This window comes from Muntiacus reevesi, chromosome 22 (genome assembly GCF_963930625.1).
Source record: "Muntiacus reevesi chromosome 22, mMunRee1.1, whole genome shotgun sequence".
Lineage (NCBI taxonomy): Eukaryota > Metazoa > Chordata > Mammalia > Artiodactyla > Cervidae > Muntiacus > Muntiacus reevesi.
The window spans coordinates 15075384-15100912 of NC_089270.1; the positions used below are offsets into that span (position 1 = coordinate 15075384).

At 38.6% G+C, this 25529-nt stretch overlaps 1 protein-coding gene across 11 annotated transcripts in view; it reads right to left on the reverse strand.

Annotated features, from left to right (window-relative positions):
• Positions 1-25529, reverse strand: part of PTPN13 (protein tyrosine phosphatase non-receptor type 13) — a 217145-nt gene that overhangs the window by 119410 nt on the left and 72206 nt on the right. For 7 of the 11 annotated variants that reach the window (XM_065914101.1, XM_065914103.1, XM_065914099.1 and 4 more), the window contains 3 exons: positions 20946-21127; positions 7179-7244; positions 3256-3441 (listed from right to left, as the gene is read on the reverse strand). In XM_065914101.1, the coding sequence (XP_065770173.1) occupies positions 3256-3441; positions 7179-7244; positions 20946-21127 (434 nt within the window). Of the gene's footprint in view, positions 1-3255; positions 3442-7178; positions 7245-18719; positions 18765-20945; positions 21128-25529 lie in introns of those variants that run through there. The other 4 variants (XM_065914102.1, XM_065914100.1, XM_065914110.1 and 1 more) reach the window with 2 other exon arrangements.

The window sequence follows — 25529 nt, forward strand, 5'->3', positions numbered from 1 at the left end:
ACTACTATTTTACAGGTAAAACTGCATTCAAACATAAGATTAAATCAGTGGAAGAACGCTGACAAGTAAGCTGGCCTACTGACTTTTACTCTAGCCTTCCTCAGCGATCAATGCAAAGAAATAGAGGAAAACAACAGAATGGGAAAGACTAGAGATCTCGTCAAGAAAATTAGAGAAAGCAAGGGAACATTTCATGCAAAGATGGGCTTGATAAAGGACAGCTACTGGGGAGAATGATAGTCTCAGAGGGGCATGCTGGCTAACAGCGTGGGCTCCAGGGTCAGGGAGATCCAGATTCCAATTGTGTCTCTGTCATTGGCCATGGATGTGGCCATGGCAAGTTATTTCATCTATTTGCGCCTCAGTTTCTCTTCTCTAAAAGGAGGATGAAATTCTCTCATGTAACTTGGGGCTATTTTGGTAAATAAATGTGAAAAAGCACATAAATCATGCAGCATAAAACAAACTAAACATTTAAAAGCGGTAGCTGTGAGATTCACTTCTGCCTGGTGATGTCCAGGAGACTCTCAAGGGCAGTGCATGAGGGGAGCGCTATTATTTCTACTTTGAAATCTGCCTCTGGAAAGGCGAGTTCTCTCCCTGCTGACTCCAGCTGACCGCTCTATGCTCCTCTCCCACTAAAAGGTCCCACAGCAAATCCTGTGTCAGACTTAGCGCTGTTCCTTGAACCTCCTGCTCTTTCCCATCTTAGGGCATGGGTCCAAGTTTACTTCCTTCTGCCTGGATTACCCTTTCTTTCTATCCAGTCTCTAGGATCTAGTTTACAGCCCTCTTTTTCAACTCCATCATTACTTGTATCCTTTCTCCTCAAACTCTGATAGCTCTTAAATCCCTGACTGATTAATAGAAAACGGAAGTCCCATAAGCTTTGTGAGTCTCAATTTCTTTTAAGAAATACATAGGATGCCCCTGGGTGTCCAACAGGTAGGAATCCGCCTATCAATACAGGAGACATGGGTTCCATTCCTGGTCCGGGCAGATCCCACATGCTGTGGGGCAAGTAAGCCCATGCGCCACAACCACTGAACCTTCATGCCTAAAGCCCGTGCTCCGCAACAAGGGAAGTCACCCCAATGAGAAGCCCCCGCAGCGCAACAAAAAAGGCCGGGAACCTGTGGAATTGAGGGTGCTCATAAGTTTTTAGTATCTTTATTTAAAAAAAAAAAAAAGTCACACACAGACATATAAACAAATAAATCAGCCCCAGTTAAGAAGGAGAAATACACAGCCAAGAACTCTCTTCACTCAGCCTCTACTACCTCCATCCCTCTCACTACAGAATCGCAAAGGCTCCTTGGAGTCCAGTTTATAAACCATTTGCCTAGAAGACTTTATGAACCTGTTTCTTATCAACTGGCAAAGCATGTGGAATTTGGATATATCCTGCCAGCCATACAACATCTTGGTTAAGGTTAGCAGAACTAAATCCCTAGGGATGAGAAATTAAGAGGAAGTCAGCAAAAACAGTGTGGCAGTAACCAGCCTATCCAAAGTCTACATAAAAGAGAGGAACTCAAGGTTCCACGATTGAAGGGATAAGAGCAGATAAAGTTCAAATCTAGATCAAATACCAAAAATCAAAAGAAGGCTTCCCTGGTGGCTCAGTGGTAAAGAACCCACCTGCCAATGCAGGGAACATGGGTTTGATCCCTGATCACATGCCGTGGAACAACCAAGTCCCGGAGCCACAACTATTGAAATCCACACGTCCTAGAGCCCGTGCTCAGCAACAAGGGAGGCCACCGCAATGAGAAGCCTGTGCACCACAATTAGAGAGGAGCTGCTGCTTGCCACAACTAGAGAAAAACCTGCACAGCAACAAAGATCCATCACAGCCAAAAATAAATGAATAAATAAATAAAATCATTTTAAAAGGAGAGAAAAGAATTTTCTTAAAAAACAACAACAAAGGATGTCCAATCTATGGCAAATAGGATAGAATACACCTTAAGAAATACAGTGGAGGGATTTTTAGATATACAATCTGTTAGTCTTGGGATTCTTCATATCTAAGACAAGCGAGAAAATAAAGGAGTCCCAGTTTTGGACTAATCTAGTAGGAATACAAGCATGTATCTCCCCTCACACACCAGAAGCCAATGTCCAAATATGGTGGGGAGGGTGTAGAAATACTTAAGAGGTCTAGACTAAGTGGGCAAGAAAGAGGTCTAAAGCAACAGAAAATGCATGTAAAGGACTCTAAAACCCATGCTGCATGTCCATATGGCCTTCACAGTGGACAGACTCACTTACTGAAAGTTCCATGGGGAAAAAGGTAAGAAAAGAGGCGAGAAGACACTTTTAGCTTTAACATGCTGTGAGTCTATACTACTTGCTAGAATAAAGTTCTAAAAAAAGATTATTCAAAAAAACACCCACCCTACTGTTCACTGCAGCACTATTCACAATAACCAGAACATGAAAGCAAATTAGATGTCCACCAACAGACGAATGGTTAAAGCAGTTGCGGTACATTATACAATGGGATATTACTCTGCCATAAAAAGGAACAAATGTGAATCAGCTGAACTAAGGTGGACGAACCTACAGCTTGTTATACAGAGTGGAGTAAGACAGAAAGAGAGAAACAAATACTGTATATTAACATACATATACAGAATCTAGAGAAATGGTACTGATGAAACTCTTTGCGGGGCAGGAATAAAGGCACTGATGTAGAGAAAGGACCTGTGGACACTGGGGGGGAAGGAGTGGGTGGGATCAATTGAGAAAGAGCACTGACATTATGTATACTACCATGTATAAAACAGACAGCTAGTATTATAGTTACATAACACAAGGAACCCAGACTAGTGCTCTGTGATGAACTAGAGAGGTGGATAGGTTAGTGGGGTGTGTGGGAGGGAGGCTCAAGAGGGAAGGAATAGGTATATATTCCCTCCCTATAACTATATGTATATATAGTTACGACTGATTTGCGCTGTTGTACTGCAGAAACCAATACAACATTGTAAAGCTATTATCCTCCAATTAAAAAAATTTTTTTAATTCTAAAAAATAAAAAAAGACAAATTCTCATAAAATCTAGGCGACTAAATTATTGCAGTGGGCTTTTAAGCACTGTTTCAAATAAACAACTAATATTAGAACAAGAAATTCAGTCTCCTGTTCCTAGTCTTCACAGAGAAACACTATCCATTTTAAAGAAAATCTGGTGAAATATTACTAAAGTTCAAAGTATGAGTATGTGTACCAGTTGGAACTGTGGCTTACCCCAGAAAGATTTCCCAGAACCAGTTTTACCAACTGCTTCACGTAGGAAAATGAAGGTGCACAATTGCTATTCCTAACGTGGGCACTGCAAGCATCCAGGACAGTCCGAACAGAAACCCGAGCATAAATCACATCCTCGCACATTCCAAGTAGTATACTGTTGAGATGATCTCCAAGCTTGATAGGCTGAATACAAAGAAAGAAAAGGTCATGTTGATCAGTGAGGGTAAATCGAACGAATGGGAGACAAACCATTTCCAGAGTCACAGGAACCATACCAAATACACTTTAAATACTTGCAGGAAGTGAATTCCTTATGTAGTAGCATAAATGTTTGACTGCATTTTACCTTTTTATAACATAAAAATTGTATTAGCGGAGGATGGTTAACATGCATCTCCTAAGAATAGGAGTTATTAGAAAAAAAAAACCTGGGGTTTTTTGGTATGCTTAAGAAGTGGAATGTTTTGATTAACCAAGAGTTTTGGTAAGCAGTTTATATATATGCATATACATGTACACATAAACTGCTTATATACATATATATGGGCTTCCCTGGTGGCTCAGATGGTAAAGTGTCTGCCTACAATGTGGGAGACCCGAGTTTGGTCCCTGGATTGGGAAGATCTTATGGAGAAGGAAATGGGAACCCACTCCAGTACTCTTTCCTGGAAAATTCCAAGGACGGAGGAGCCCAGTCCATGGGGTTGCAAAGAGTCAGACACAACTGGGCAACTTCACTTTCAGTTTCACTTTACTTATACATATATATAAACATTTCATTTCACACACACACACACACACACACACACACACACACACACGTGTGTGCTCAGTGGATCAGTCATGTCCGACTCTGTGATCCTTTGGACTGTGGCCTACCAGTCTCCTCTGTCCATGGGATTTTCCAGGCAAGAATATTGGAATGGTTGTTGTTTCCTCCTCCAGGGGATCTTTCCCACCCAGTGACCGAACTAGCATCTCCTACCTCAGCAGGCAGATTCTTTACCACTGAGCCCCCTGGGAAAACCCACAAACACATATGCACACACTATTCAGGGAGGAATAAACAATTTCCTAACATTTCATAAAAAATAATAATAAATATAATTTTATACTCTCATGATAACTTAGAAGAGATTTCAAATATTGCAAATGACTCAAGGTCATTTTAACATAAGTTCCCATTTTGCTGATGAAACAGAAGCTGGAATGTGAAAATTTTTTTAAATTAGTTGACATAATTTATAGAATATTACATCTAAATGTCCAAAGATTATACCAAGAAATGCAAAATAAAATCACAAAGATAAGTCACTGCACACTCAGTAGCATGGTTAAAAATAAAAACACTGAGAATGCGAGGGTGGTGAGGAGAAGAGCATCGCTGACCGAGTCTGAACTAGCACATCTGCTTTTGTTTCAACGGACGCTGTCCCTGTGACCCTTCCCTTCCACTTCTCATCCATTTGGATGTAATATGTCATCCTTTAGAGCTCAGCTTAGCAACAGCTACCTTTAATAAACCCATCCTAGCTCTCCAGGTCTAGTTAGAGGCTCCACATCTGCTTTTACATGTGTGTGTGTTAATCGCTCAGTTATGTCCAACTCTTCGTGACCCCATGGACTGTAGCCTGCCAGGCTCCTCTGTCCATGGGATTCTCCAGGCAAGAACACTGGAGTGGGTAGTACTCTCCAGTACTCTCTTCTCCAGGGGATCTTCCCAACTCAGGGAAGGAATTTGGGTCCCCTGCACGGCAGGCAGTTTCATTTCCCTTAACACAGCATTTATCACACTGCATTGTAACTGGTTAACTGGTTGTCCGTACCCGTGAAAGGACTCCACAGGCATGGGACATTATTTTCCTGGTGTCTGGGACAGTGTCTGTCATAAGGTATGTGCTTAGTAAATACTTTTGAATTAATATTAAATATTTCTCCAAGACAATTAATGATATCTGATAGTAAAATACAGGTAAAAGTTTATATACTTCCCTTCCAATTTATACCTTATAGATACTGACTTTATTTTCAGTTACCAGAAAAGAGAAAGTGTTAAATTATAGGATATGATCACATTTTACATGTAAGTTAGGTTGAATAAAATATGACACTATTATTTCCAGTAATAATTTAACTTTATTATTTATATTTATAGAATTGAAATGAGGAGATAAAGTAAATATACAGTATTTTTCATGATGTAGATGGCTGCTATCCAAAAGTCTACAAGCAATAAACGCTGGAGAGGGTGTGGAGAAAAGGGAACCCTCTTACACTGTTGGTGGGAATGCAAACTAGTACAGCCACTGTGGAAAACAGTGTGGAGATTTCTTAAAAAACTGGAAATAGAACTGCCATATGACCCAGCAATCCCACTCCTGGGCATACACACTGAGGAATCCAGATCTGAAAGAGACACGTGCACCCCAATGTTCATTGCAGCACTGTTTATAATAGCCAGGACATGGAAGCAACCTAGATGCCCATCAGCAGATGAATGGATAAGGAAGCTGTGGTACATATACACCATGGAATATTACTCAGCCGTTAAAAAGAATTCATTTGAATCAGTTCTAATGAGATGGACGAAACTGGAGCCCATTATACAGAGTAAAGTAAGCCAGAAAGATAAAGAACATTACAGCATACTAACACATATATACGGAATTTAGAAAGATGGTAACGATGGCCCTATATGCAGGGCAGAAGAAGAGACGCAGAAGTACAGAACAGACTTTTGAACTCTGTGGGAGAAGGTGAGGGTGGGATGTTTTGAAAGAACAGCATGTATATTATCTGTGGTGAAACAGACCACCAGCCCAGGTGGGAGGCATGAGTCAAGTGCTCGGGCCTGTTGGGCTGGGAAGACCCAGAGGAATCGGGTGGAGAGGGAGGTGGGATGGGAGACTGGGATGGGGAATACGTGTAATTATATGGCTGATTCATATCAATGTATGACAAAACCCACTGAAAAATAAAAAAATTTTAAAAAAAATGAAAACCAAAAGATGTTGAAGACTAGCATTTGTCTTTCATGGACCTTAAGATGTCTGAATTTTAGAATAAAAGCCTAAAATGCTTACTGCTTCTTAATTTGATTAAAAAAAGACACACCTAGTTATTTTCATTTTGAGTTCTAAATGTCTAAAATAAAACAATTCTATATGCCATATCTTTGATGAAATATAGCTATTTTAAAAATTTTAATTACATTTACTACTATGTATTGCGTCTTCAGGAAATCAGTTATTTTAGAAAATAAAGACCAGAAGCAGCCCAATGGTTATCAGAGCCTAAGACCCCAGAAAGTGTTGCTTTAATATCTGAGTCTGCTGCTGCAGGGGTAGTGAGTATGATTTTGAAGTTACAAGAGAAAAAACTAACGAAGCAGAAACTGAGACGTGGTTAGAGCTACTACTATTCCTATAGTTTTTGTCTCAGAAAAGGCTGTCACTTTCTGTTCAAGAATGAATCATCAAAGACATTTACAATTCCCCTTTATCAGTCATTAAATTAGAAGGAATGAAGGGGACTCCTATTTCTCCTGCTATAGTTTTGAAGAGGCTACTACATGTCACTGAGCTGTTGGAACTCAGGTGTGTATTTGTGCTTAGACCCTCAGTTGTGTCCAAACCCACGGACTGCAGCCCGCCAGGCTCCACTGTCCATGGGGGTTCTCCGGCAAGAAAACTGAAGCGGGTTGCCATACCGTCCTCCAGGGACTTCTATATTTCTAAGCACATTCTCAGAAAAATAATTTCTTTAGTACTTTATTATTTCATTCTGAGAGTAGACATTATTAACGTGAACAACCAGTACAGAAACGCTGGTGTGCCTGACAACACACCGTGGAACACCTAAATACACAGAAGAGCTTCTTAAAAAGTATAATATTGTACAAATGCGATGACTTGACTTACTTGGCTCTGAGGTACTTCATGATCAGCTCCCCAATACAATGTCATTCCGAGAGAATAAATATGGATCTAGGAATAGAATTTAAAAAAAAAAATCATTTTTTATGGTAAAAAGTTAATCTAGCAAGTACTATATATTCATGACTTTTTGCTCCAAAGCAAATGTAACACATGATTTGAGAAAACCGTCATTTCATATTTTGCATAAAAGAATGTGAGAGCTTACATTACCATATGTAAAACAGATAGTTAGTAGGAATTGGTTGTATGACTCAGGGAGCTCAAATCTGGTGCTCTGTGACAACCTCGAGGGGTGGGATGGGGTGGGAGGTGGGTGGGAGGTTCAGGAGAGAGGGGACATCTGTATACCTATGGCTGATTCATGCTAATGTATGGCAGAAACCAACACAGTGTTGTAAAGCAGTTATCCTCCAATTAAAAATAAAAGCAGACGAATGGATAAGGAAGTTGTGGTACATATACACCATGGAATATTACTCAGCCGTTAAAAAGAAATTCATTTGCATCAGTTCTAATGAGATGGATGAATCTGGAGCCCATTATACAGAGTGATGTAAGCCAGAAAGATAAACACCAATACAGTATACTAACGCATATATACGGAATTTAAAGAGATGGTAACGATAACCCTAGATGCAAAACAGAAAGAGAGACACAGATGTACAGAACAGACTTTTAGAGTCTGTGGGAGAAGGCGAGGGTAGGATAGTCAGAGAGAACAGCACTGAAACAAGTATACTATCAAGTGTGAAACAGATCACCAGCCCAGGTTGGATGCATGAGACAAGTGCTCAGGGCTGGTGCACTGGGAAGACCCAGAGGGATGGGATGGGGAGGGAGGCGGGAGGGGGGATCAGGATGGGGAACACATGTAAATCCATGGCTGATTCAGTGTATGGCAAAAACCACTACAATATTGTAAAGTAATTAGCCTCCAACTAATAAAAATAAATGGAAAAGAAAATAAATTTAAATTAAAAATGCATGTGAGAGTGTAAAACAGAAAATAAGACTGGAAATGATCAGAACAGATTTTATTTTCCAACTCCTCAGCCTGTCTGCTATGAGCAATCATTTTTATCAGTTCCTTTTTTTTTTTAACTCTAAACTGTTTATTTTGTATCGAGGTTAGCCAATTAACATGCTGTGATGGTTTCAGGTGAACAGCTAAGGGACTCAGCCATACATTACATGTATCCATTCTCCCCCCATTTCTTATGTAAAGTTTCTTTACGCAAACTCAAGAAAATATGAATAAACAGTTTGACTTTCCATTTCTTTTACAAAAGGTCAGAAATTTAAAAAAATTACTTGACACCTTGCAGTTTTAATTTAACAAGACAGGTTATGAATGTTTAGAGATGGCACTGAATCTCTCTAGTTTTGAATCTTTTAACTCTTTTCACTGCTGCATAGAACTATATTTTGTGGTTACTGTATTGTTTACTTAACTGATTTGTCGCTAATCAGCAATTAGAAATTTCCTAAACTTTTGCTATCATAAACAAAGTTTCAGCAAACAGTTTTGGATATGTCATTTTGTACATGCAAGTATTCCTCTCGAATTGACTCTAACATTATGAATAAAAGTGCAAATCATCTGTAGTTTTGATACATTTTTGTCTGATTTCCCCCCACAACATTTTATCCTTTTGCATTTCTACAGCAACATATGAGACTTTTTTTCTACAAGCCTTATAATGTGTTATGAAGATGTTTGCTGAACTGAAGAGAGAAAAAAAATCTCATTAGAGTTTGATTAGCACTTTTCTTACCAAGAATGGGTGGGGTAGTAGTACATGGAGAAAAAAGCTGGGTCAGAAAAGGTTCCTTTTTCATTGTCTGTTTGCTTCTTAAAGATTGGAAAAATGACAACATATTTTTATGCTGGTAGTATGGATAAAAGAGGGAAAACTGGAATTGCAGGAGAGATGAGATAGCTGGCAGAGGACTGATGAGTAAGCAAGAGGAAGTGGAGGTTAACGCACAGATGAAGGAGTTGGCTTCACAGAGGAGCACAGTCAGTTCTTATGAGGCAGGGAAGCAAAGAATATGAAAATTTATGTGGGTGATCTGGTCATGGGATCTTGGGAGAAGTCTCCTGATTACTTCTACCTTTTTCCTCCTGGTGAAACAGGAAGCAAGATTATCGACCTAAAGAGTGGACAGTTAATCCTTTCCCAGCTCTCCTGTTAAGAGATTCAAAGCTAAACTTTCAGCCAGCTCTCCCAGTACTGAATAAGCTTTGCAAACAAAATAAACACTTTGTTTGCAGCCATCTTACTGCAGTGTCATCTCCAGGGTCTTTTTTTTTTTTTCCCCCCATTTTGCTGTCATTTTCTCATCTGTATTTTTTAATTATACAAACTGCCTCAAACCTCTTTAGATACACGTGAGATAAATCCATATAAAACTGGATATCCTTAGAATTTCACAGAATTTAAATTACAGATTAGAAAAAGTTTGTTCCTTTTTTAAAATATTTTCATGGCTCCCAATTTTCAAAATTCCGAATTCTTTATGATAAACAAGACTCACTCTGACTTGCCTCCATCTCTATTTTCCAAACAGATTTTTCAGTCTTCCTTCTCTTCTCACTCCTTTCTCTATCACACCTAAACACCTCAGAACTAAAAGATAATTCTCTGCTGGCAAACCAATCTTTCTCTTTCCCAGCTTTTTTTGAACATTTCCCCCTACCAAGAATTTCTTTTTTCATCTGTCAATAAAAGTTCTACCCATTATTGACAGCCCAGAGATGGTGTTATCTATTATGAATGCTATATAAGTCTTTTCCAGTGGTATAAAGCATTCTCTCTTATATGATACAGTTTTCATTTTATTTGCATCTCTAATGAAAGAGTTAACTAATACTACCTGCAACAAAGTTAGGATGTTTGCTTGTCTTCCTTGAGGGAGCCTCATTTTTTATACATCTTAATATCCCTCTTAGCAACCGACACAACTTGTACACAGTAGATATTCAATACATGCCTGGTGAATTCAATTAAATGTGCATGAAGTTCAAGGCAACATGTTGCAGACTATTTGTATCACATTTCTACTTAGAAAGAATCTCATATGGGAACACCTTTTCAAAGAGCCTCATACGTGAAAAACATTTTTCATACCTTTAGCAGAAATGACTAATTGCATACTCAAATATATGTCTTTTAATATATTAATTTTGATTTGTGGTTCTTTGAGATGCTGGTAGTACTTTATGATCCTTTATTATATTTACTTGTCAGTATGCAAATTGAGTTACTTTATTCTAATAACTTATATAAAACTATATAAGATTAATGACATTAAAAAATAGATTATAAACAATACATGTGCTGATCATCTGTATAGTATTTGTTAATTTTATGTGTCAATTTGACTGGATGCCTAGATATTTGGTCAAACCCTATACTGGGTATTTCTGGGAGAGTGTTTTGGATGAAAGTGACATTTAAATTGGTAAAGTGGGTAAGACAGATTGCTCTCTTCAATAGGGGTTGTCCTCATTCAATCATTGGAAGGCCTGTATAGAACAAAATGGTTTACCCACCCGCAGGTAAGAAAGAATTCTTTCTGCCTGACTGCCTTCAAACTAGGACATCAGCTTTTTATTGCCTTTGGACTTGATCCAAAATATCAGCTCTTCCTGGGCCCCGAGCCTTCTGGCCTTCAGAGTAGAACTACACCCTTGGTCCTCCTGGTTCTCAGACCAGAACAACAACGTTGCTCTTCTGGTTTCCAGCCTGCCAGCTCATCTTACAGATCTTGGGACTTGTCAGTATCTATAATCAAATGAGCTAATAAGTCTCTCTTCACACACACACACACACAGCCCCGACTGATCTGGTTTCTCTGGAGACTCTTGCTTAATAAATATCTAAATATGATATATATATATGAGAGAAAACATGCAATAAAGGTTAATTGCTATTTTATTAGGATAGTGCATTATGAGTTTGAAACTTCTAGTATTTTTTAAATCAGTTAAAATTGTTATAAATAACTCCAGGTACATCAGATCTTGTTAAAATAATGTATAATATTTGGTATCTAATATTGGAGAAATATTACTAACAGTGGAGAGAAAGTTCTTACATAATACAAACAAAAATGAATCACTTTTACATTTATTCCAAATAGTCTACAGCATAAAAGTGGATAATATTTCCATATGTATTATTCATAAGTCTTGAGTTTCTACTGCTTGTATAACCAGAAACGACACGAGCAGAAAGACCAGTGATACCAAGGTGTAATTAAATTAATACAATAACATGGCCATATTACTAAGAGTACTTAGTTCATCTGGTTGATAAATAGCAATAAATGGGTTCTAGTTTAGTTACAGTCATTGAATAGAAGGGAGAAGGTCATAGAAGGAATGATTATTAAAAGGTATTTGGCCTTCATACTTGTCTCTGGTTTTTACTTTAGCAGAAAAAAAAGGAGAATATGATAGCCTACAGAGTCCAATTAACATATATGTTCTATTAAAGATCAGCAAGCCCAGGGACTAAAAGAAGTCAGGAACTAGATATCTAAAAAAAACCCCACCAAAACAGGTTTTGACCTGTCTCTTATTTCTATTGCATATTTATTTAACTTCCAAGGGAATTTTTGGTTTTCTGATCTTTGGTTAGGCCCTATTTGTATTCAAGATCTTGGTATCTATCTGTTTCTTGTGGATAATGCAGAGAACATCTATTCCCCTCCCTTAGTACAATAGCAAGCCAGGATTTTCTTATAGAAGTGGGTGCTTTTGATCATGATGTTTCACACACAGGGTTCCATGAAAAGATAAAGGAACTGGTTCTAAAAGATAGCATTTATAGAAGAGCTAATTAACTATCCATTTGGTCATTCAACATTTTTTCTGAAAGTCACTAAGCTAGGGATTGTGGCAAGATAAAAGCATCTCATCCCAGTATCAGTAATACTACTACCATATACTAATATATAAGAATATTAATAGCAGGCAGGTATGACATTTTCATTATAGGGGACTGGAATGCAAAAGTAGGAAGTCAAGAAACACCTGGAGTAACAAGCAAATTTGGCCTTGGAGTACAGAATGAAGCAGGGCAAAGGCTAATAGAGTTCTGTCAAGAGAAAGCACTGGCCATAGCAAACACCCTCTTCCAACAACACAAGAGAAGACTCTACACATGGACATCACCAGATGGTCAACACCGAAATCAGACTGATTATATTCTTTGCAGCCAAAGATGGAGAAGCTCTATACAGTCAGCAAAAACAAGACCGGGAGCTGACTGTGGCTCAGATCATTAACTCCTTATTGCCAAATTCAGACTGAAACTGAAGAAAGTGGAGAAAACCACTAGACCATTCAGGTATGACCTAAATCAAATCCTTTATGACTATACAGTGGAAGTGAGAAATAGATTTAAGGGACTAGATCCGACAGAGTGCCTGATGAACTATGGATGGAGGTTTGTGACATTGTACAGGAGACAGGAATCAAGACCATTCCCAAGAAAAAGAAACGCAAAAAAGCAAAATGGCTGTCTGAAAAGGCCTTACAAATAGCTGTGAAAAGAAGGGAAGTGAAAAACAAAGGAGAAAAGGAAAGATATATCCATTTGAATGCAGAGTTCCAAAGAATAGCAAGGAGAGATAAGAAAGCCTTCCTCAGTGATCAATGCAAAGGAATAGAGGAAAACAATAGAATGGGAAAGACTATAGAGATCTCTTCAAGAAAATTAGCGATACCAAGGGAACATTTCATGTAAAGATGGGCTCAATAAAGTACAGAAATGGTAGGGACGTAATAGAAGCAGAAGATATTAAGAAGAGGTGGCAAGAATACACAGAAGAACTATACAAAAAAGATCTTCACGATCCAGATAATCACGATGGTGTGATCACTCACCTAGAGCCAGATATCCTGGAATGTGAAGTCAAGTGGGCCTTACGAAGCATCACTACGAACAAAGCTAGTGGAGGTGATGGAATTCCAGTTGAGCTATTTCAAATCCTGAAAGATGATGCTGTGGAAGTGCTGCACTCAATACACCAGCAAATTTGGAAAACTCAGCAGTGGCCACAGGACTGGAAAAGGTCAGTTTACATTCCAATCCCAAAGAAAGGCAATGCCAAAGAATGCTCAAACTACCTCACAATTGCACTCATCTCACACACTAGTAAAGTAATGCTCAAAATTCTCCAAGCCAGGCTTCAGCAATACATGAACCATGAACTTCCAGATGTTCAAGCTGGTTTTAGAAAAGGCAGAGGAACCAGAGATCAAATCGCCAACATCTGCGGGATCATCGAAAAAGCAAGAGAGTTCCAGAAAAACATCTATTTCTGCTTTATTGACTATGCCAAAGCCTTTGACTGTATGGATCACAATAAACTGTGGAAAATTCTGAAAGAGATGGGAATACCAGACCACCTCTTGAGAAACCTGTATGCAGGTCAGGAAGCAACAGCTGGAACTGGACATGGAACAACAGACTGGTTCCAAATAGGAAAAGGAGTACGTCAAGGCTGTATATTGTTACCCTGCTTATTTAACTTATATGTAGAGTACATCATGAGAGACCTGGGCTGGAGGAAGCACAAACTGGAATCAAGATTGCCGGGAGAAATATCAATAACCTCAGATATGCAGGTGACACCACCCTTATGGCAGAAAGTGAAGAACTAAAGAGCCTCTTGATGAAAGTGAAGGAGGAGAGTGAAAAAGTTGGCTTAAGGCTCAACATTCAGAAAACTAAGATCATGGCATCCAGTTTCATCACTTCATGGCAAATAGATGGGGAAACAGAGGAAACAGTGGCTGACTTTATTTTTCTGGGCTCCAAAATCACTGCAGATGGTGACTGCAGCCATGAAATTAAAAGACGCTTACTCCTTGGAAGGGAGTAAGGTTATGACCAACCTAGACAGAATATTAAAAAGCAGAGGCATTACTTTGCCAACAAAGGTCCGTCTAGTCAAGGCTATGGTTTTTCCAGTGGTCACGTATAGATGTGAAAGTTGGACTATAAAGAAAGCTGAGCGCTGACAAATTGATGCTTTTGAACTGTGATGTTGGAGAAGACTTTTGAGAGTCCCTTGGACTGCAAGGAGATCCAACCAGTCCATCCTAAAGGAGATCAGTCCTGGGTGTTCATTGGAAGGACCGATGTTGAAGCTGAAACTCCAATACTTTGGCCACCTGATGCGAAGAGCTTACTCATTTGAAAAGACCCTGATGCTGGGAAAGATTGAGGGAGTAGGAAAAGGGGATGATAGGGGATGAGATGGTTGGATGGCATCACCAATTCAATGGACATGGGTTTGGCTGGGAGTTGGTGATGGACAGGGAGGCCTGGCATGCTGCAGTTCATGGGGTCGCAAAGAGTCGGAGATGACTGAGCAACTGAACTGAACATAATGTTTACTATGTCAGGCTTACATTTTAGTTCACTCAGTGTTACAGAGAGGAAGAGTAATTTGTCCCAGGTCACACAGCTAGTCAAGTGCTAGAGGCAGGATTAAAATTCTAGCTCCTGAGCCATACTCTTACTCTCTAAACCAGGTCTGACCATCCACAGCACCACTGACATTTGGGATCTTTACTGTGGAGAGCGGTACTGTGGATATTTATTCTGTGTAGATAAGAGCAGCATCCTTGGCCTTTACTCACTAGATGCCAGTATACTACCTTCCTCCTCCTCCCACCAGCCCCCACTAGCTATGAAAACTAAAAATGTCTCCAGAAATTGCCAAATGTCCCCTGGGAGGTAAAACTGCCTTTGATTGAAAACCACAGCTTTAGTCTGTATTACCGGTCCTAGAATCAGAAATCTAAGAGGAAAGACATAGGAATATATATGTGTGAATCAATTAAAGAAAGAAGTGGTAAATTTGTACTAGGGAAATTCAAAAAAGACATGATTATTTCTGATTAGGGAAGAAATTTAAAGTAGGGGGAGTTTGAACTGAGACTTGAATACAGGTTATGTGTCCTCTTTCTGTGTTTTCTTAATATTTTGTACAGACTTACTATCCTTGTATTTTCATTATTATTATTATTATTAATTGCTTTTTGTCTGTCTCTCCATTACTGATGCTTACATTACTACTTGCCCTTTGAGGACAAAGACTATTTCTTATTCAATATCTCTGTAAACCTATGGCCTAATATAGTGCTGAATATCTAAGTCTTCAAGAGACGGTCATTGAAAGAATGGTTGGTACATAGGATGTGAGTATGCAGAGGGGGAAGGACACTCTTATACAAAAGAGTGAAGCCACAGAACATAGAACCTGTCTAATAATCACTGACTACAACTTGTGCATATGAAAGAGAGGAGTGAAATATATGAAATATATATGAAATATAGTTGGAATCAAACTCTGGAGAGGTTTTCTAGGTTTTGCAAAGGAATCTGTACTTAACTGGGTAAAAAAAGCAGAAGGTTTTTGAAGAAAAAAAAAAAAAGACAGGATCAGAGAGGTTAATCTGATAGCAGTTGGGTAAATAGTCAAGAAGCAGAAATAAGTTAGGAGATTATGATAAAAGTTCAAGAGAAAGGAAATGGGGACCCTACCATAGCCCTGGCAATAGAGCTGAAGAGGAGAGGATAGAATGGCTGGACTTGGGAAGATGACTTGAGAAATTTAGGCAATTAAGTGGATTTATGGAAAGGCAGGAGTCAGAGATAAAGATACAAGAAACTGTGACATTAAAAAAACAAACAAACAAACAAAAAACACCACACAACAGAGTTGGGGAAAGAGAAATATGTTTTTTGTCTTTACAGTTATAATGGGCTTGAACATGAACTCTGAATGAAACGACTTTGTCCTATCCATCCTTTTATCCCAGGACCTAGGACAGCACTTAACATAACAGTGATTGATAATGCTCAGTGGGTGCTTACTCTATGCTGGGGACTGTTCTAAGCAGTAAACAGGTATCATCATATTTAGCTTTCGGCTCTATACCAGTGGTTCTCAAAGAGTTATTCCCCAGTCAGCCGCATCAGCATCTCCTGGGAACTTGGTAGAAAAGCGAGTTCTCAGACCCTGCCCCAGACCTGCTCAACCAGAGATCCTGGAGGTAAGCCCTGCAGTCTGTGTTTTATCAAGTCCTTCCGGTGATTCTGATGCAGGATAAAGTGTGAGAACCACTGTTCTATGCCATACCTGCCATCTACACCTTGCTTCAAGTTCTTTTGGGTATATACCCAAAAGTGAGATGCTGTATCACACAGTAGTTCTATTTTTAACTTTTCTGAGGAGCTGCCATGCTGTTTTTCATAATGACTATACCACTTTACATTCCCAGAAATGCAAACAGAAGTTCCAGCTTCTCTATATCCTCACCAACACATGTTATTTTCTGTTCTTTTGATAGTGGTCAGCCTATCGGGTGTGAGATGATATCTCTACAACCTTAGCATTTAAATTTTTAATTTAATTCTGTCATTAAATGTTGGACTCTGCTACTAGATAGCCCTGGAGTTTCTTCAAATACCTGTGTATAATAACTATACTTGTCAAATTTAAGGATAAATGGGAACAAATGGGAAGGAGGGGAGAGAGGATGGTTTAATAAGAATTAATATAGAATAAATGTAGTATAGTGTGGTTAAAGGCATTTGGTCTTTATTTATTTATTTATTTCTGGTCTTTAAAACTAGTTCATTTGAGTACTTACACTGTAAGTTTGTAGCAATAAACACTTAACCTAAGATCCCTTTAGTTCACCAGGAACATAGTACAAATCCCTGGCGCATGTCCAATAATCTTGAAGAGATTTTTCTCTTCAAGAGGAGAATTTGATTCAGGTTCTAGTCCTAAAAAAATGATTTCAAAAGAATTGCCAAATTAACCATGTGCCGAGCAAGTAGGAAGTAAACAATTACTCACTGAAGAGAAAAGCCAGAGAATCAAAAAGCTTTGTGTGACCTGTATAAACTTGTCTAGTTATTTAAATAATGGGGCATGCTATCTGGAAAAGTAAAATTTTAGGGAAAATAAATGCAAAGTGTCTATGTTATACAGCTGGTGGTAAGGTAAACTTTTTTTCATACAACTGAATATATGCAGTTTACAAAACAAGTTCCATTGAATGAAGGAAACATTTTCATGGGTCAAGATCTTACTAAGTATTCATTATTATTCATAAGCTAGACTTTAAGTATCATATATTTAAAAAACAATTTCATATACTATCAATAGCAAGCATTTGTTGAGAACAAGTTAAAAATGGCATATCCTTAACTCAGGAAACTATGAAATGCCTTTACCATCCTCTTTCTCAAGATGTCAGAATATAGTTGGCAACTTTGTAGGAATGGAACAATGCCCATCGCATCCCCAACACTTGATTCTGAGCACCTAGCCTAATAATAAGGAAGCTTCAATCACTTTCCCAAACTCAGGATCTAACAGTTGTACCTAAATACATGGGAGGTTTACTATCTGGGTATTCTGATATCGCAGGGCAAACTGGGAGAGCCCTCAGCAAGTCAGAAAAGCCCTCGTGCAACTATTAAGCGGTTTTTCAATTGTGGATTTTAAATACCTTGCAGAGAGAATTCATAAACACTTGTGCAAAATTTTTTCTTACCTAGAGAAAACTTACTTATAATTCAGCAGCAATTTTTAAAACTAAGACATTTGTGATTCTACTGCAGTGATTCTTAGGTCACCAGACCCACCTGAGAGACTGATAACCCAGTTTGAAGGACACCCAGCCCCCAAAGTGCTCAGACACATAAAACTTAGTACATCACTTCACTGGTTTGTAGATATCCTGAAGCTCAGTAAAGGTTCAGAAATCTCAAGGGTTAAATAATTTACACACACATCATGCCTATCTCCAATATTCCAATTAACTTCTATCTTTAAAAATCTTATTATTAAAGGAATCACAGAATACACAGAATGGATGCACATTATTTAAATATACATAGCTATATATATGCTATCTAGTTTAATAAAACACTACCAGTATAAATACCTTCATGATACAAAACTACCAACACTACATACTGTGTTAAATAAAGTCCTTTGCAATAAATAAAGCCCTCTTTGCACATAATGGGAAATTTCTTAGGGTTAATGCCTTAAGCATTACCTCCACCTCATAACTATAGTTTCTATTCACTGGTTGCTTTGCATGTACCTTCCCAAATTCTTAAGCAGCTCACGGAATATAAAAGGTAGATAAAACTGGATCCTCTACTAATTCTCATCAGTCTTATTTCAGATATATAATCAGTGGCTCAAATCAAGAGGTCTTCCTCACATTAGAAAATCTGTGTAAAAGGCAGGCTTGGTTTTCTGGATCAGTGGTTCTGCATCTGCAGATTCAACCAACTGAGGATCATGTAGAACTGGAGTACTTACTATTGAGAAGAATATTCACATGGGTGGGTCCATGCAGTTCAAATCACAGTTGTTCAAGGGTCAGCTACATGTGAAAATTTTAAATGCACATCCTCTAATTTAACAGTTTTACTACTAGGAAACTATTAGGTTAGTTTTTGCACTTACATGCACTGATGTATGAGAAATGATATCCATAGCCAATTCTGATTTCTCCAAAGTTCCCTATCTACGTTATCACAGCTTGGGAATTCCCTGGTGCTCCGGTGGTTTGGACGCTGTGCCTTCACTGCCAAGGGCCTTGGTTCAATCCCTAGTCAGGGAACGAAGATCTCACAAGCCACACGGTATGGCCAAAAATAAATAAAAATTATCACAGCTTGCTACACATAATACACACATTTATTCCAAAATTTTCTTTTCAGAGCCTTGAAATTAGAAATTAGCCTTGAAATTAGATCTTCAAATATCAGTGGCACTGCTGTTCTCAGACTGGATATTCTTATCATAAACATTTCCTTCTTCATTGTTTCATCAAATCAACTGTGAAACTCTTTTAGCTTTGCTTCCACTATAACCCGATCATCCCCACCTGTATGTCCCCAAGGCCTTATACAATTTTTAGTTCTTTCCCTCCGATTATTAAAATGCCCCAGTTAGATTCCTACATAGTTTTTCATCTCATTTATCCACTTTCATCAAACTTGGAGGTAACAAATCACATCACATCACTCTCCTGAAAATATGTCCCAGAAGAAAGTTTTAGGTTCCAGTATTCACTGTCTTCTTCATTCTGACCTGTTGTCTCCCTTTAAACACAGCCTTCCACGGAGCGGATGCTCGAGGCTAACCAGTTGACCAAACACTCCCCATCAGAGGGCACAATCTCCTGCTCTCAGCACAGCAACCCTGAGTGGAATCCCCATTCCTACCTATTTTTCAATTTTCTAAATTCTCAGTTCAGTTCAGTTGCTCAGTCATGTCTGACTCTTTGCGATCCCATGGACTGCAGCACGCCAGGCCTCCCTGTCCATCACCAACTCCCAGAGTTTACTCAAATTCATGTCCATTGAGTCAGTGATGCCATCCAGCCATCTCATCCTCTGTCATCCCCTTCTCCTCCCGCCTTCAATTTTTCCCAGCATCAGGGTCTTTTCAAATGAGTTAGTTCTTCTCATCAGGTGGCCAAAGTATTGGAGTTTCAGCATCAGTCCCTCCAAGGAATATTCAGGACTGATTTCCTTTAGGATGGACTTCTAAATTCTAGTCACTCTTCATATGCCAACAGAAATGCTACCTTCTCTGCTGTACCATTCTAAACAGAAAATTGCTCCTCTTCTAAACTCTATCCCTCTATACAGCATTTATTTGTATTTACCTTATTGTTCTACATATAATGATCAGGATCCATCTTCTAGTTATTTTTGTATCTTCCTCACAAGCCCAGTGTTTTATACATAGCAGGCATTTAATAAGTATTGTAAACCTTGAATTAATAAAGGCTCACATTTTTTTAATGTTTTTTCTTAGATCTATACATTTTTATAAAATTACTTTGAATTCTTAAATATGAACTTACTGAAATACATGGCCATTTTATTTTTTAGTTGAAGCATACTATAATACCAGGGGGCTTCCCTGGTAGCTCAAAGCCCTTTACCAGGGCTTCCCTGGTAAAGAATTTGCCTGCAATGCAGGAGACCCCGGTTCAATTCCTGGGTTAGGAAGATCCCCTGGAGAAAGGAGAGGCTGCCCACTCCAGTATTCTTGGACTTCCCTGGTGGCTCAGCTGGTAAAGAATCTACCTGCAATGTGGGAGACCTGGGTTCGATTGCTCGATTGGGAAGATCCCCTGGAGAAGAAGGCTACCCATTCCAGTATCCTGGTCTAGAGAATTCCATGGACTGTATAGTCCATAGGGTCACAAAGAGTCAGATACAACTGACCGACTTTCACTTTCACTTATAATACTACACCATATTATGTAAGTTAAAGGTGTGCAATACAGTGATTCAGTTTTTCAAGGTTATGCTCCATCTATAGTTACTATAAAATATTTGGCTATATTCCCCATGTTGTACGGCATACCCTTATAGCTTGTTCTATACCTAATACTTTGTACCTCTTACTCCTCTCCCCTTTTCTTATCCCTCCCCACTTCCCTCTCTCCACTGCTAACCACTAGTTTATTCTCTGCATGTGTGAGTCTATTTCTTTTTTTGTTTAATTCACTAGTTTGTTGTATTTTTTAGATTCCATATATAAGTGATTTCATGATTACTTAAAATTCAATGAGTTTTTCAGAGAGTTGATGTAGGGTACTCCAGTGTCTATTTTTCCTACACCCACCAAAACAAAATCAAGCCAAAAAAAAAAAAAAACACTTAATGTTACCTTTTCAACATCGGAGAGAGAAGTGAGTGATTGACTTTGAAGAACCTCTGGTGCAGTGAATGCACGAAGATCCTGATTGGAAATATTTTCATCTGTAAATGACACGCTGCCAGACGGCAGGAGCAGCAGAGACCATGGAGAAATGATGAAGCCAAGAGCAGCAGGGTCAGCTATGCTTACTGCTTTGTAACCGCACAGAATGAAAAGAAAAAAAAAAAAAGATAGATGTTTAAAATTAAGCAATTATAGATCACTTAAATGAATATCCCAGCATAGTCATAGATACGTGCAGTTACATACACTAAATCAACATGCTATAAAAAGAGACAAGGTTTCATGCATCTACTACTGTTAGCATTATCAACAACCATGGATCTGGATCTGACTTAGCCTTTCAAACTTAGACTAGAGGGCAGATTTTAGAAACTAGAGAACATTCATTGTTAGTCTAAGAGTGAACTTGGTTCAAATACTCCATCACAGTGATACAGAGATATGAATAAGAATCAATAGTCCTTACATGTTGGTGGTAGGGGAAGGGATCATGGATTCCTTTGAGGATTTGGTGAAAACTATGATCAAGAAACCCTTTCAAGGAAACTGCCCATAAATATAAAACCCTATAAACAAAAGGTGTTCATGGATCTTAGAGCCCATTTATGGATCCCAGGTTGAGCCTGATTTACAGTATAGAGCCCTGAAACTGACAGACAATAATTCCCTTGATAATTCATCAGATTTACAAATAGTAAAGTTTCCAGCTAAAATGGAAATCTCTTTTTTGCATCAATATGTATATTTGTCTAGTTTCCATTTGTTCATCACTTCAGGAGAATTTCAGGTAGCTTCTATGCTACCAAATGGGATCAGCGGGGTCGCTAATTTTGTTTTGTTTAGATATTTGTTTATATTGGCACCTAAGAGTTCAGTTTAAAGAGTATTTTTTTAAAAATCCTTAGATTTTAGCAGGCCTCTTCTAAAAGTAAAACTATATACATTAGGCTCAATAAAAGAGACTTATTACAGGGAACTTTATTTTTGACCTCTCATTTCAAAAGGAAATTGGTACAGGTTTTAAGGTAACTGCTAAATGAAACTGAGTTACAGACTCAAGAAATCTCTATAACAAAGTCACAGAAGGTCTCTGACAGACAGTGACGTTATTATTCTATCTGAATGGGTTATACTGCTATCTAACTCAAATCATAAGAAACTGACAGAAGTCTACGGAATAGTTTATCGAATATACAATAAACATATTTTCCTAAAAACTTCTATTAGAAGAGAATCATTGATCTTTTTTGACCTTTAAACCTCTATCTGTGGTCAAGATTCTAATCAGCAGAATTTGACTTATGTTGACAAAAAAGTAAACTATTAAAATTCATTTCTCTTTGAAGGTTAAAAAGGCAACTACACATTCTCCTGCATTCTTATGAATTTGAAACATGTACTTTTATAATTGCGTCAAGGAAAAGAAGTGTTTGAATGCATCTTATTCAGTCAGTGTGCCTTGTATTGCCCTGAAGCCCAGTGACATATCAGTGGTCCTCATATTCCAACTCAACCACACATCAGGTTGCTAAGAACAAGACTCACAACTCTCATGGCAAAATCAGTTTCAATGAATCATCATGGCTGTTAAGCCCAGGTATACTGTTGCTTTTCAGCCACTTTACACGTTTTCTTTTTAAAGCTTCTTCTTGGGTATCTCATGCACAAATACCACAAAATTCAGCCAGAGAACTCAAACCAGGCAGAACAATATTTTCTTTGCCAAACGTTGCTATTCATGATATTGAGATTTCACGTGTGTCACAGACATAATAAAATAGCCTTTGATCAATTCTTCTCAAATTAGCAACTAAAGGCCATTCCCTTCTCCAGGGGATCTTCCTGACCTAGGGATCGAACCTGGGTCTCCCACACTGCTAGTGGGTTCTTTACCAGGGGAGCCACCAGGAAAGCCCTAAGGGAACAAACACGAGAACAATTCCGAAGGCAGTGCGCTGGTACCTGGTGTAAGATGATGCTGGCCTGGAACCACAGTGGTAGTGAGAACCTGTTAGGACGCCAGTATATTTCAGAGACACTTACAACAAGAATTTCTTGATGGACTGGATGTGCAGTGAGAGAAAGAGGAGAATCAGAATGACTCCAGGACTTTGGTCTCAGTAACAGGAAGGATGGTGTGTCATCAACTGAGATTGAGGAGACTATAGGAACAGCACAGGTTTCTGGGGCAGGGGCTGGGAGACAGTGGTAGGAAATCAACTTTACTTTGGGACCTATTAAGTTGAAGATATCTGTTAAATATTCAAATGGAGGTGTCAAGTAGGCAGTTGGATCTCAAGTCTAGGAGAAAGATCTGAACTGGAGATATATTTTGGGAGTCATTGTCCTAAGAGATGGTAATGAAAAACCTGTTTGAGATGAACAAAAAGTGAAGTTAAGATTGAAAAGAAATCAAGAAGAAAGATTGCGCCCTGGGCTACTCCAACATTAAGACCAACTGCTCCTTCTCAGTCTTTCCTTCCAGCTTGCTGTTCTTTTCTGGGGCATTCACACAAGTATGGTGTCACACTTTCTCTCTTACAATTCTTTTGTGTATCACTGTCAAGCTCCACTTCACCACTTTAATTTTTTACTTAACAGTCTTTCTATCAACTGGCCCAGCATCCAATCCTGAACCTAAGAGAGGAAATTGAAACTTCAACTCTCTTGCGGAGTTCCTGTAAGACTTATCTGGGGTCAGAATTATGATTCCTGGTATACTTATTGCCATTTGAATTTATAAACTATTAGGGATCACGGCTAATACAGAAGGAGGAGTGCCATCCAGAAGTCTAAATGCTCTGTCCTGCCCCGTCATTCTTGGTGTCAGTATCCACTCAGACCTCTGGTGGCTCAGTGGTAAAAGAATCTACCTACAATGTAGGAGCCTGCCTGCAATGCAAGAGACATGGGTTTAATCCCTGGGTCAGGAGGATCGCCTGGAGGAGGGCATGGCAACTCACTCTAGTATTCTTGCCTGGGAAATTGCATGTAGAGAAAAGACTAGCGGGTTACAGTCCGTAGGACTGAAAGAGTTTGACATGACTTAGAGACTAAACCTCCACCACACTCTTCCCCCCTGCCCCAGGCAACAGACCGACCCTACCCTCTTCTCTACAGGGCGGCACCCCACAGAGACTGCTGCAGGTAGAAGTTATCTACAATTGCTCATAGCTTTGAAATTAAGAGGTTTGTTTATTCACTTATCAGCACAATGAAGGTCAAAAAAATGACACTGACAAGAAATGCATCTTTCAATTTTTGCTTTAAACAATAGATTTTTGTTAGTTTTTACCAAACATCTAAAGTATACCATCATTTTAAGTAGTATATATATCTAAACAGCTCAGAGGGTAAAGTGTCTGCCTGCAGTGCAGGAGACCCGGGTTCAATCCCTGGGTCAGGAAGAAGGAAATGGCAACCCACTCCAGTATTCCTGCCTGGAGAATCCCATGGATGGAGAAGCCTGGTAAGCTACAGTCCACAGGATTGCAGAGAGTCAGACATGACTGAGCAACTTCACTTTCACTTTTTATATAGAAACATAATATTCGCAAAATTTCAAGTCATTTGCTCATAGTTGCTGTTGTTTAGTCACTAAGTTGTGTCCGACTTTGCGATCCCATAAACTGCAGCACACCAGGCTCCTCTGTCCTCCACTATCTTCTGGAGTTTGCTCCAATTCATGTCCAATGCTGAGAGAGTCCATATTATTATTGGAAAGATAAAAGGTATTAAAAAAATAAAAATAAGATTGAAAGTATAAGGTATTTAAAAGGGAAAAAAGAATATAAAAGAGGATTTAGAGGAAATTACTTCAGTAACAATGAAGAGAGAATTAATTTTTTTTTGTATGTGCCTTTAAAATGAGTACAATTTGACCTTGGCTAAGGGGGAGATTCCAAAAAGAGGCAGCCAAAGCAAAAGCGTGTGATCAGGAAATTATTAAATTTGTACAAGGAACAGCAAGAACGTGGAGCAGAGGTATGGTAGAGAGCAGTGAGAAACACAATTACCAAGCTGGGTCATATTTTTACTTGTTAAAAAACACACATACAAAGAAATGACACAAATATTATCACTGTTCTCAAGTGCAATTTTTAAATGTCTGGTAATAAAGTTAAAGCAGCTGTGACAACAAACTACACTGTTGTCAAATTCCCAAAACACACACACAACATCTAAGCACTATGTTCTTTAGAAAACAAACCACAAAATATATTTTTCAATAATTTAAAGGGTTATGCAAACCTTCGTGTGAGAAAATTTAGAGTCCTGGCTAAAATCTAATTCACCCTCCTTGTCTAACTAAAAGAGAAGAATTTAAAGCAAATGTATTCAAAATCCCTCAAAGAATGCTAACAAAAGAAGATTTAAAAACAGAATTCCAGAAGCTTGTAATTTGGTGTTCCATAATGTTTTAGTTGTGTGATGATTGTCCTCAAGAATGCTTTTGTTATGAAAGAGTAAACCTGATGTGAATCGATTTCAGTACTCAAATGATTCTATTTAAAGACTTTCACCAACATT